We start from the raw sequence: 13,704 nt of genomic DNA on the forward strand, positions 1-13,704 counted from the left end.
TTACGCGACAATATTTCTTTTTACAAAATTATTTACTGTCTCCTCGAAGGGAACCCTAATGGTTTACAAAGCAGCAGTAGTGCGCATGGCGTAGACCCAGTTGAAACGGGCGTCGACGTGGGTGCAAGAAAAACGATTTCAAGCGGAACTCGCCCTACCGCGTATTCTAGTAATCGTCTGGTTGAAACGCAGACATGGGAGGCTAGTTGGCTTTAGTGTAAGTTTCATCGCAGATAAACGAGCCGAACGAGTTGACATATTTAGCATAGTGTCTGAAGCAGCCATATGGACGCAGCCTGCTAGCCATTTGCAATGGCAGGCCGCGTCCGTACAGCTACTGCAGATGCGCAACTAAATCTCTCTAGTGTTTCCACTCGACGTGTGGTCGAGCGTTGTGGGCAGTGGAGAAGATAAAGCAACACAGAAGTGTGTTGCGAGCGCGCGGAGGAGCCCACAGCTGCTGCGGAGGAGGAAGAGAGTGTCGTAAACACGCAGCTAAGATTATACCTACATGACACTACTCCTGCACCTGCGGTGAGGGTGCTTGTGTGGACACACCGGACAGCTTTACACAGGCTAGTCAAAGAGCTGCCTCACATCTAAAAATTTGTTCGTAAGTGGGTTTTGTGAATACGGCCCCAGTTATGCATCGCCAACATGGCCAACTTTCATACTCTTATGAAAGGGACATGTGTGTCTCCATTGCTGTGGAGAAATATGTTTGTCGCACTATTGCCATGATTACCACCGTTTCATTCTCAAGAGGCAGGAATACATTGACAGAACAAGGCGCTGACTAAGCCTAGGACAACGAGAGCATGAGTTGACTCTTTCGGAAGCAGCTGTCACGTTTCATTTGGCAGCCTAATGCCGATTATGTGGGTGTGCGTCGAAGCCTTGCTAAGTTCGGAGCACGTTGATTGATTGATATGTGGGGTTTAACGTCCCAAAACCACCATATGATTATGAGAGACGCTGTAGTGAAGGGCTCCGGAAATTTCGACCACCTGGGGTTCTTTAACGTGCACCCAAATCTGAGCACACGGGCCTACAACATTTCCGCCTCCATCGGAAATGCAGCCGCCGCAGCCGGGATTCAAACCCTTGACCTGCGGGTCAGCAGCCGAGTACCTTAGTCACTAGACCACCACGGCGGGGCGAAGCACCTTAGTAGGCCAGGCCGTTGTAAGCTGTCGGTGTCGCTTGACGTAACACACTCAAAACCACGTATACCATTTCCAGCTGTAGCATATTAAGTACGAGCTCATCGCAAACAAAAGTCTTAATGTTATTCGGTATATTGATGATGATCGTACCACGATTCTTCCTTTTATTATCCTTCGTGTTAGAATATTAACGCCGAAAAACTATACATATAGCTTAGCCAGCCATAGCATAGTGAGCGCACGCTCGCATCAAAGAGAAGTCTTCTTCCTTTTGTTCTCTGAGCACATATGGCGATATAAAGTGTGGATACTGAGAGAGAAAGAATAAAACGAGGGAAGATCAGGGAGGTTAACTAGAAATTTGAGCATCCGCTTTGCTACCCTGCGCTAACGGAAGGGAGAATGGGGACATTAGTGCTGTGGTTAGGAAAATAAGACAACAGGAACCCCGTGCGAAAATTGAAAGAGGAGGCATGGTAGAAATAGAAAGAGGCAGGCAGAAAAAATGTGAAGAAACTTACAAACAAATGAAATAAAGAAGAAAGAAACTGGAAACGAGAACAAGAAAGAAAGATGGATACAAATAACGAAAAAAGGGAAGCAAAGCAAAGAGAAACAAAAGAAGGATGCCCACCTAAACACTTCATTCAGGATTCTCACCACTCTGGTTCGAAAATGCCTTAATGTTTATTACGACAGTAATTATGTGACACTTTCGGCTGGTTTTGCCGCTGGTGTCAGCGTTTGATGCCGCCGTCAGTCATCGTATATGTATACGTATCCATATATATTGAAACACAAGAAAAACTAATCCAGAAGAAGGCTTTCGGCGGGCGGAATGGAACGTCTGACATGTCGCTCCTCAGATCGTGGTGTTAGCCACAGAGCCACGAAGGCTCTAGTGCGTTAACGTTCAAACAGGCAAGGCATTTATACACACCACTTACAGCTAGCGATTCAGATGTGAGGGAAAATATTCATATTATTTATTTATTTATTGGTACCTTAAGGGTCCCGAGAGACATTACATGAGGGGTAGACATCATAAGTAAAGAGAAAACAATAAACATCAATAAGACTAAAATACAAAATGGAGATAGAAATGGCGGCAATAAAAGTAAGACAATTTATTTCACAAAGGCAAGTCCAAAGGCATCAATTCATGTATGTTCGATAGTATATCGGAAGCGTGCTGCATTACGGACAAGTGCAACATCTTTCGGAAGGCCATTCCAGTCTCGGGCAGTTCTGACGAAGAACGACTGATGAAATGTAGTGGTGCGGGTACGGGGTGAAATTAACGCGTTCAGGTGGCTTGTTCAGGATGTACGATGAGTGAGTTTAATCAAGACTGTCACGAGGCATGGTGTGAAAGAATCTGTGGTAGAGGCAAAGGCATGAGATTCGGTCCAGCTTAGACGTTAGAGACGAAACGCTTGTGTGATACGAGTACTGAGAAAGTATAAATCTGGCGGAACGGTTCTGGACTGGTTGGAGAGCTTTAGTGAGATTAGATTGGTGGGCGCCAAAGATAGCAGAGACATATTGCAGTTTAGGTTGCACGAGCGTTATGTATGCAAGTAATCTTACATGTGACTGAGCCATGAAAATGTTTCGGCAAAGGTAACCAAGCATTTTGTTCGCTGAATTGATAATGTGGGTAATATGATCCGTCCAAGATAAGTCTTGAGACGGGTGAAGTCCTAGGTACTTGAAGGAATGCACATTAGCTATAATGCTGTTATCAATCTTATACTTGGAGGGTGCATAGTTGGGTCGACGATGGAATGAAATGTTCATGGTCTTACTGGTGTTCAGTGAATTCAGCCATGTGGTACACTAGTCTTGAATACGAAGGAGGTCTTCCTGAAGAGTACAAAAGTCGGAGGAGTTATTGATATGGTGGTACACGACGCAATCATCTGCAAAAATACGTATTTCAGAGGTTACAGTAGATGGCAGGTCGTTGATGTAGATTAGGAAGAGGAGCGGCCCTAGAACAGTGCCTTGGGGCACGCCAGACAGAACTGGTGAAGTGGATGATGCGTAGTTGTTAGCGTATACGAACTGTTTCCGGTTGGTTAAGAAACACTCAATCCAATTGCGAACAAGCGGACAAATGTTTAGGTTCGACAATTTCAACAAAAGACGAGAATGAGGAACCTTATCAAAGGCCGTTTTAAAATCTAAGAATAAAGCATCGGTTGGAATGTTACTAAGTTTAAATGAATGTCTTGAGTGAATAGAGCAAGTTGAGATTCGCATGAGTGACTCTTCGTGAAACCATGTTGATTTGGATGAAAGAAGTACTCCGAGCTTAGGAAATGAGCAACTTGAGAGTAGATGACGTGTTTCATGATCTTGGAGCATATGCTGGTGAGGGAAATGGGACAGTATTTTTCAGAGGAAGACCGGTCACCTTTTTTGAAGACTGGAATGACCTTCCCTGTCCTCCAGTCATTTGACACTGTACCTGTGTCATATGAGTGCTGGAAAATAATACAAAGAATCGCACTGCACGCATATTTTGTACTTTTTAGTACTTTCGCGTTCATTCCGTCAATACCGCAGGATGAGGAGTCAATTCAGAGAGACAATTACCTTGACAATACCCTTTGCCCTGAATTCAATACCCTCCATTGGACGAAAATTGAAATATGGAAAGTGTGGTAATGCATCTGTACTTTCTTTTATGAACACTGAACAAAACGCTAGATTCAGTGCGTCGGGAACTTGAGAATCAGCAATGGATGTCCCCGTTTCATCACACAGTGAAATGGCACTTTTATTATCAGGCTTAATCGCTTTACAAAAATGCCGCGGGTGAGAATGCGACATAATTGGTATGGTAGTAGAATAGTAGTCACGCTTGGCGCGTGCTTGTAATGAGTTGTACTCTTTAACGACCTCATTAGGCTTTTGCCAGGCCAAGGATGAAATACCAGCGTGTTTGCAGCATTACCAGCGAAATGGCGCAAAGAGCGTGGTCGGCGCCACGTTCGTCGTGACGCCGCGGCCCCATGTCCCAAGCGTATTTTGCCTCACCAGAGGGGGGGGGGGCGCCTGAGCGTGTGCACGTTTATCTAGCGTTGCGGTAGTATTTTACGCCTTGGGCTTTCACCGAACGGTTGCATTGTAGTTGCCGGGCGCACAAAGATAATTTTCTCGCTGCACAGAACCCGTTTGCGAAAAGAGCGAGCTTTTCGGACACAGGGAAGTGCCAACTGGGCACTTGTTAGTTCACACTCTTTCGTGCCTGTGATTACGGTTTTTCGTTGTTTTTGTTTAAACACTGTGTTAAGTGTTGAGCTGTTTCCGTTGTTAGTTCGCTCTCATCCTGTGTGTGTTATTTTTGGGCATCACTTATGCGTGAGCAGCGCATTAGGCGTTTCAGTCTGCTTGCCATTCTCAGCGTTACATTCCAAGTTGTTGCTATTGTATTCATTGTTTCGCCCATGCAGTGAAAATGTAACTTTTTATCAGATTCAAGTGCATGAGTCATCTTTCAAGCACTCTTCTAGATGAAGACTACAATTATAGGTTAGCGAACCCATGAATCAGGTTGTCTCGCAACCAATGTGCGGCTCAAAAGTATCAGTGCATGTTCTTTCTTTTACAACGACTGCTGTTACTAGTTAACAACGAAGGTCATTCTTGGCATCGTAGTTGTGAGCCGCTGCCCCCACACGTATCCGTAACCACTGTTGCGGAAAATGGGACAAAACTAATTGAATAATAGTCAGCTACCACTGAGCTACGGTGGTGCCGGAAACTTTGTTGCAAACTTGCCCCAGATATGCTTAGTGTAGGGTAAAGATTGACATTATTACGTGTATAATGAAGCGCTTGAAAACAGCAACAAAACAATCACCTGTCTCGCTATGCGAATTGTGTATCGAGTGGGTGGTTGGATGCCCCAACCCACTACAAAAGATTCAGGCATAATTCTTTGTCATTGTCAGCGACAGCATCAAAATACACAAAGTTGCTTGCAAGTGTGTAGCAGGTACCGCACTTCTCGAGGAGTGACAATGAATAGCATAGTGAATGCCTCCGTACTGCACAAAAGTTATGATGGTTTATGGCGTAGTGGGTACCTGCAAATGTGCTTGTAGCATTTACCTAAAGATTGTTTAAAAAGAATTTACAAATGGCACCCTTCCTGCTTTCGTTGTAACTGTGCTGTGCGTTCCACGCAGGCCTCGGTTTTTTATTCATTTTTTCAAGAAAGTCTGTTTTCAATTCACCACTGTGTGATTTTCTTCTTTCTGTCCATATAAACCCTGTTGCGCTGTTATTTACGATGTCAGTTTTGTAAGAATCTGAATTGCTGTTTGGTGCCGCATTAAGAATACTAGCTGAGGACGAGTAATACAAATATGGGAACCCACTGCATTTCAAGAACTCTACAGCCATTTACTCTCCTCCCCTCATCCCCTACTATATGTACCATCAGGATGGCGCCAGCATGCAGGAGAGGTGGGGCCATCTGGCGCAGCTGACAGATTTTGCGCTGGCTCTCAAAGACACTCTCAACAACATCAACAGAGAGAGTTTCAACAACTTTGTTCTTAAGATGGGTGAGTGTTCACCTAACTCTGTACAAACATATCCCTCAAGTAAAACATTTGTTGCTTTGCATTCATCCACCTCATGCAAGACTACAAAAGAAGTCATGGTTTCGGGAATTTTTCACGGTCTTCACACGACAAGCCTCAGTGGCAAAAAAGTGCTGGAGAAATGCTTTCGAGCTTTCTGTGTTTGTACCTTCTCCCAATAATTTAAAAAAGTAAAAATGAAAAATAGAACGTAAAAAATCCTTAGGGTTATAAAAATAAAATAGAATATTTACTAAAGCGATGAAGCACAAAATGCAGGTGGCGCTCACACAGTGATAACGTTTCGTTCTATACAGTGAACTCTCAATTGTACAAAGCTTGCTTTAAGAAATATTTAATAAAAACGAAGTTTTAGAAAATCCCCGGTGGTTTTGTTATGCAAACTGGGGGAAAACTTTGAAGGTAAATGAATTCCGTATAAGTGAATAGTTCAGTTGAACAAACTTTATGTGCGGAGCCGAGCTAATTTTTGAGATCACCTCAGATTTGTGCAAAGCAGCTCTGGCGTAGCCGATACGAGCTTTCCCTATTCGCCATGCACGCCAGTGAAAAAACATCGCTTGTACACATAGTGCAATCGAAGCATAATTATGCTTCGATTGCACGAAGTGGACAAGTAGTAGACAAAAATGAGCCACGTGTTTCAGTACTTGCGCAGATCCATTAGATTGAGAAATAGTTGTTTTCTGTGGGCATCAGAAACTTAGGCTGTGGAAGTTGAGGCTGTGGAATATATCAGAGTTGAGAGACTTTGTGTCGCCAACAGCAACCTGTGCAAGAGGCCATGCACAGTAACGCACTACGTGAAGAGCTTTCCCTTTTTGCGCTTTAAGGACGCCAATCGAAAAAAATAACAAAATTGTGTTCAAATTAATTTCATATTACTTTTTCTCACTTGGCATCTGCTGAGGCCGATGCTGTTTACACAACTTATAGTTACACGAACTATTTTTGGGTCCTTTTAGTTTCGTTCATGTGAGAGTTCACTGTATATTGCCCCGTGACAATATAGTACCAAAAAAACCAATGAAGGCAAGCAAATAACTCAAAAAGTGTTACTCCAGTGTTCTGCTGAGCCACTAATAACATTTCATATTATGTAATAAACTCAAGAACAAAATAAATATTTAAAGGTGAAGATAAATAATTTAATGATGAACTGGAGACGTTTGTCTGGCTTTTCGCCTAATATGCTACTGCAGGTGCTGGGTGATGATTCATGAGTACACAGTAATAAACACATAACGCATACAGTAACACGCGTAAACTGCACTATTTACAATGTATCATTCACGCTTGTGGCCCGCAAGAAAGTCAGCAGCACTTTTGTGACCTGTAACGCACTAGAGCTGCTTTGCCATGGGCCTAGATTAAGTGCCAACGCCAAGTTCGAGTCCCTTTGTAGATGTACACTGCCTTCAAAGACGGTTGCTCTGGGGCGTATAGTGTGCATTCACAGAGGACATGATTAATATATTTCAGGACGCTACATTGAACACACAAAGGTGAGTCCTGCAGTGCAATATTATTGCTAAAGTAATTTCAATATGTGAAGTTTAATTGGATGTGGTGTAAGCATATTTCGTTTTGCCTCTAAAGATCTCGCGGCATGCCGAAGTGATACGATAGATCGATCTTCTACTGAGGCCCATACTGGGGACTAGCGTCTGTCCAGATGAGTCACTGGAGGAGGAGCCAAGTGTGTGCCAACATGAATGTCGCAGAGCCCTGCCTCGAGAAAGGTATTTCTGGTCAATTTGTGTGGAAGTGTCCAGTCCACCTTTGGCAGCGTCAATGGCGAGCCGGTCCTGCGTGCGTGGAGACTTATGAGAATGCAGCACCATTCATGAGCCAGAAAAAAGGACCAAAGACTTAGTAGTCTGGTCCACTATGTAGTTAAAAGCAGCCTTTAGTAGAGCCAGTTCACTGGCTGTAGATGAATTGCAGTGATCAAGAGTGGCGGAGATGGTGACATTGGCACATGTAATTTATTTATTTATTTATTTATTCAAAATACCTTACAGATTCAACAGGGCATTGTGTAAGGGGAGCCCGAAAGGAATACATACATGAATTGGTAGACTTTCCATACAAACAATAACACGAACTAAATGTCAATTATTATACAAGTCCTAACAGTAAGAAGAATAAGAAAATAATAATAATAATTTTAATAGGAATATAACGGCAATGAACATCAAGTGAGTATACGCGTTAGATAATGATTTAAAACAAGCTAAAAAAACAAGCCCAAATTGTGAAAAGACTTTCCATTATTCAAAAGAAAACGTCGCTGAATAAAACACAACAGAACTGAATGGCATGTTAGTATACAAACCATCAAACAAAATAAGTTTAAAGTAAGAGAAAAAGAAGCGCGATACTAGTAGTGAATAAACGCATAGGTGCCGATTTTGATATGAATAAAACGAGCAGTTATTCCTGTAAATGGGTGCGTAGAAGGTGACGGAATTTTTCCCGATTGCGTTCTGTTACGATTTCATCTGGAAAGCTGTTCCACATGTGGATGACACGGAGGAGTGCAGATGAGTTAAAAATGTATGTTTTACCGTATATGCGTGCGATTGAAACATGATTATTTAGTCTCTTTGATGTGAATGCAGATGTTTGCAATGTCATTGATAATGGCCTTGTTTCATGTACTTATTTATGGAATTATGAAAAGAGGTTTAGATCACGTCAGTTGCTCAAAAGGGAAAGTGATAAGTTTTTTTTTAATTTGTGTTATGCTTGCGCTATGATCGTAGTTTTGTGAGATGAATCTAGCGGCTCTATTCTGGATCGATTTTAGCATGTTAGTTAAATAGCTGAAATGAGGGGACCAAACTGCAGAAGCGAATTCCAGCTGAGGGCGAACAAATGTTACGTAAGCTAAAGCACGTATGTTTGTGGGCGTCTTACGTAGATTGCGGCGTATGTAGCCTAATGATCGTGAGGCGTCACTGCAGATGTTGGTGATGTGGGTAGTCCAAGAAAGGTTAGATGTGTAGGCTACACCTAAATATTTAGAAAATTCAAAACTAGATACGGGATTGCCATTAATTAGGTAAGAAAACTCAGAGTTAGACATAAAAGCATAACAGAGGCCTCACAGTGCAAAATTGGCAGATCCCACGTACAGTGGGCATTGATGATATGCAAAGCACGAATGATAAATGTTAATATGTGACTTTAAAATCAGCAAAACGTTACGAGCTGAAGATAAATGATGCCGTACATGACTTCCGTGTCATGATTATCATGTTTGGATGTGCTGTTTACCTTCGTCATCTCTTGACGTCACGTGATACCAAATTTAGTACATGTGGAGCTAGCGAAACAGTTGCGAGCACAAAATGAGCGCGGTATGTTGTCAAGTTCTTAAATTACACGCGTGTTAGGATTATCATGTTTGCACCAGTCATATATTTCGTCATTCATTAACGCCACGTAACAAAACATTTGGTATATGTGGAGCTAGCAAAACGGCCACAAGTGCATCATGAAGGGCACAATATACTCCAATGTAACGTTGACGTGTGCGCACGCTGGGAACAGCGACGCTAGTTAGAAAAGCGTACGCTTGATGCCAGGCGGGACCAGTGTCCGTCAGCGCGGCCCGACGGGAACCGGCGCAAAATGTGCCATGCTGCATTTCGCCCCGATGCGTTACGCAGACAACACTGCATCCCCCTTTCTTCGTGACGGAAAGACGCCGGACGCGCTGAAACACACATGCGTCAAAGCAACGCAGCGCAGTGCGTGCCTCCGAGTATATGGCAGGAATGGCACCTGGCGTGGCAACGCCGGCGTGACGCGACGAAATGAACGCCGGCGAGCACGTGCACTGCATCACGTCAAACTGTATCGGCGCCTTGAAGGTGGCATGTAGTCATGTTCTCACGTGACACGCATCTCATGATTATCATGTTTGCACCAGTCACATACCTTCGTCATTCATTGGCGACAATACCAAATTTGGCATATGTGAAGCTACCGAAACGGCCCTGAGTGCATCATCAGTGTGGCATGTAGTCATGCTACATGACACTCATGTCGTGATTACCATGTTTGGATGTGTCATTTGCCTATGTCGTCCGTTCGCGTCGCGTAATACTGAGTTTGCTACCTGTTAAGCTAGCAAAACGGCCGCGAGCGCATCAAGCGTGTAGCATGTAGTCATGTTCTTACATGACACGCATCTCATGCTTATCATGTTTGCACCAGTATACTTAACTTCATCATCCATTCATGTCCCCTAAACCAAATTTGGTATAAGTGAAGCTAGAGAAATTGCCGCTAGCACATCAAGAGCATGGCATTTAGTCATATTGCTACATGACACACATCTAATGATTATCATGTGGGCACCAGTCACATACCTTGGTCATTCATTCATGTACTGTAATACCAAACTTGGTATATGTTACGCCAGCAAAACGGCCGCGAGCGCACCATGAGCGTGGCATCTAGTCATGTTGTTACAATATACGCATGTCATGATCTTCATGCTAGGGTATGTCGCTTGTGTTTGTCATGCAATCATGCCATACCATACGAGTATTGCAGTATGCCTTGTGAACAAAATCCCGCAAGAGCTGCAGGACCATGAAATATAAATCATGGGAATCGCGACATACATATGGTGATTTAGTTTTCTGACTAGTCAAATATGTTTTTCATGCAGTCATGTTATGCCTTACCAAATTTGGTTATCAATACCATCACCGAAACGGCCAGGAAAGCGAAAAGTCGTAGGCGGCTAGATAGATAGATAGATTGATACGTAGGCTTTAACGTTCCAAGACCACCATATGAATATGAGAGACGCCGTAGTGGAGGGCTCCGGAAATTTCGACCACCTGGGCTTCTTTAACGTGCACCCAAATCTGAGCACACGGGCCTACAAAATTTCCGCCTCCATCGGAGATGCAGCTGCCACAGCCGGGATTTGATCCCACGACTTGCGGGTCAGCAGCCGAGTACCTTAGCCACTGGACCACCGCGGCGGGGCATAGATAGATAGATAGATAGATAGATAGATAGATAGATAGATAGATAGATAGATAGATAGATAGATAGATAGATAGATAGATAGATAGATAGATAGATAGATAGATAGATAGATAGACGGACGGACGGACGGACGGACGGACGGACGGACGGACGGATGGATGGATATCTGCCCCGCCGCGGTGGTCTAGTGGCTAAGGTACTCGGCTGCTGACCCGCAGGGCGCGGGTTCGAATCCCGGCTGCGGCGGCTGCATTTCCGATGGAGGCGGAAATGTTGTAGGCCCGTGTACTCAGATTTGGGTGCACGTTAAAGAACCCCAGGTGGTCTAAATTTCCGGAGCCCTCCACTACGGCGTCTCTCATAATCATATAGTGGTTTTGGGACGTTAAACCCCACAAATCAATCAATGGATGGATGGTTGGATGGACGGATGGATGGATGGATGGATGGATGGATGGATGGATGGATGGATAGATGGATGGATGGATGGATGGATGGGTAGATAGATAGATAGATAAATAGATTCAAAGTCATCGAAGTTCTCTAAGAAATGCTTCGGAGTTTATATAAGGGTAAGTTCTGTAGTAGTTTTCTGCGTGCTGTAGAGTGAAATACGCGACTGCTGGTCTGGATGCGCTTCTCTTGCTGTTGAACCCAGGCATGGTGCACGAAAGAGTTTCCCACAATGGTTCAATAATGGTCTTTGACAATGTAGCGGCAGCAAGCTATGCAGTGTGCACCACAGGAATGCTTTCTGAAGCAAGCGGATGATTCGGCACTCTGGTGGCACAGCGCAAGTAGACTCGAAAAAACTCCTGCTGCAGAAGCACGGGAGCTGATAGGCGTATACTTTCAGCAAGAGTTCGTATGCCTGAGGTATTCTTTTGTAGGCCCAGGCACACACTAAGGGCCTTTAGTCGAGTTCTAGTCAGTTCTTTGATATTGGTTCGGAAAGTGCCATGTAACATAAAAGGCCTTCGCAGAGAGCCGCTGCCATGCGCAGCAAGGATTACCAGAGCAGCCACCGGCGTTGCTTAATAAGCAGCGAGAGATGCTCGCGTATGACGTAACTTTGCTTTGAATACCTGAACGTGAGGTGCCCATGTCTAACCGGTCAATTGTCACTTCCAGAAACGTATGACTTGTCACGCACCGAATGGTAGAATGTTACATTTTACGCAAAGCTGGAGACGTTGCGCCTCGTACTAGCAATGGCGGCAATTTTTGCTGGTGACGTCGTTAGACCTCACGCGAGTAAGAGTTCTCAATGAAATTGAGAGCTTTCTCAAAATTTTGAAAAAGGAAACAGCGGTGTAACAGAACGAAGATGAGAAGGCAAAAACATGGCGCTGACTAACAACCATGTTGTATTGCGTTTGTGCGTCAATATATACAGTGAAAAGTTGGCAGATCCCATGTACAGTAGGAATCGATGATATGTGAGCGCGAATGAGGAAGGTTGATATGTCCCTTTAAAATCAGCACAACGTTACGAGGCGGGCGTCAATTAAGCAGAACATGACATCTATGCCATGATTGTCATGTTTGGACGTGTCATTTACCTCGTCGTTTATTCACGTCACGCGATACCAAATTTAGTATCACGTGGCGTGATAAGTGGAGCTAGCGAAACAATTCGAGCGAAACAGCGTAGCATTTAGTCATATTTTATATCACACGCATATCAAGATTGTCACGTTTCAACGTGTTTTACTGTCGGCGCCCATTCACGTCACGTAATACTAAATTTCGTATATGTCGAGCTAGCGAAACGGCCGTGAGAGCGTTATAAGCGTAGCATGTAATCATGTTTTACATATGACACGCCAATCATGATTACCATGTCTGGACGTGTAATTTACCGTCGCCTACTATTTACGTCACGCAATACCAAATTTAGCATATGCGAAGCTAGCGAAACGGCTGAGAGCGCATCATGAGCGTGGCGTGTAGTCATGACTAGTTATGAAAACCCTGACATGCCTCTCATGATTTCTACGTTGGGGTGGGTGACTTATATTCGCCTTAGTCATGTCCTACTGTGTTAATATCGCGAAAAGTCATGTGAAAGAAACCTCTGAAAGAGCACCCGGTGGCGGCGGCTGCATTTCTGATAGAGGCGGAAATGTTGTAGGCCCGTGTGCTCAGATTTGGGTGCACGTTAAAGAACCCCAGGTGGTCTAAATTTTCGGAGCCCTCCACTACGGTGTCTCTCACAATCATATGGTGGGTTTGGGACGTTAAACCCCACATATCAATCAGCTCAACAGCACGAAGACCTTGCAAAATGTCATAATATTTATGACATTCATGTTACAATTTTCATGTTATAGCTAGTCAGTTATGTTCGTCATGCAGTCGTGTTGTGTCATACCAGTTTCGGTATAGACACTGTTGTCGATACAAGCAGGACAGCTAATAGTCGTAGGCGGCTAGATAGATATATAAATAGATAGATAGATAGATAGATAGATAGATAGATAGATAGACAGACAGACAGACAGACAGACAGACAGACAGACAGACAGACAGACAGACAGACAGATAGATAGATAGATAGATAGATAGATAGATAGATAGATAGATAGATAGATAGATAGATAGATAGATAGATAGATAGATAGATAGAAAGATAGATAGGTAGATAGATAGATAGATAGATAGATAGATAGATAGATAGATAGTTAGATAGATAGATAGATAGTTAGATAGATAGATAGATAGATAGATAGATAGATAGATAGATAGATAGATAGATAGATAGATAGATAGATAGATAGATAGATAGATAGATAGATAGATAGATAGATAGATATGTTCCAAGTCACCGAAGTTCGCTAAGAAATGCTTTGCATTAAAGTACAATCAGTGAACAGATTCAGGAATAATTCATCCCTGAAGCA

At 43.5% G+C, this 13,704-nt stretch overlaps 1 protein-coding gene across 1 annotated transcript in view; it reads left to right on the forward strand.

Annotated features, from left to right (window-relative positions):
- The window catches only part of LOC119169944 (adenylate cyclase type 3), a 1,227,834-nt gene that overhangs the window by 937,718 nt on the left and 276,412 nt on the right, over positions 1–13,704 (forward strand). The window contains exon 15 of the mRNA XM_075886158.1: positions 5,623–5,746. Within this exon, the coding sequence (XP_075742273.1) occupies positions 5,623–5,746 (124 nt within the window). The remainder of the gene's footprint in view (positions 1–5,622; positions 5,747–13,704) is intronic.

The sequence above is a fragment of the Rhipicephalus microplus genome, chromosome 2 (genome assembly GCF_043290135.1).
Source record: "Rhipicephalus microplus isolate Deutch F79 chromosome 2, USDA_Rmic, whole genome shotgun sequence".
NCBI classification, from domain to species: domain Eukaryota; kingdom Metazoa; phylum Arthropoda; class Arachnida; order Ixodida; family Ixodidae; genus Rhipicephalus; species Rhipicephalus microplus.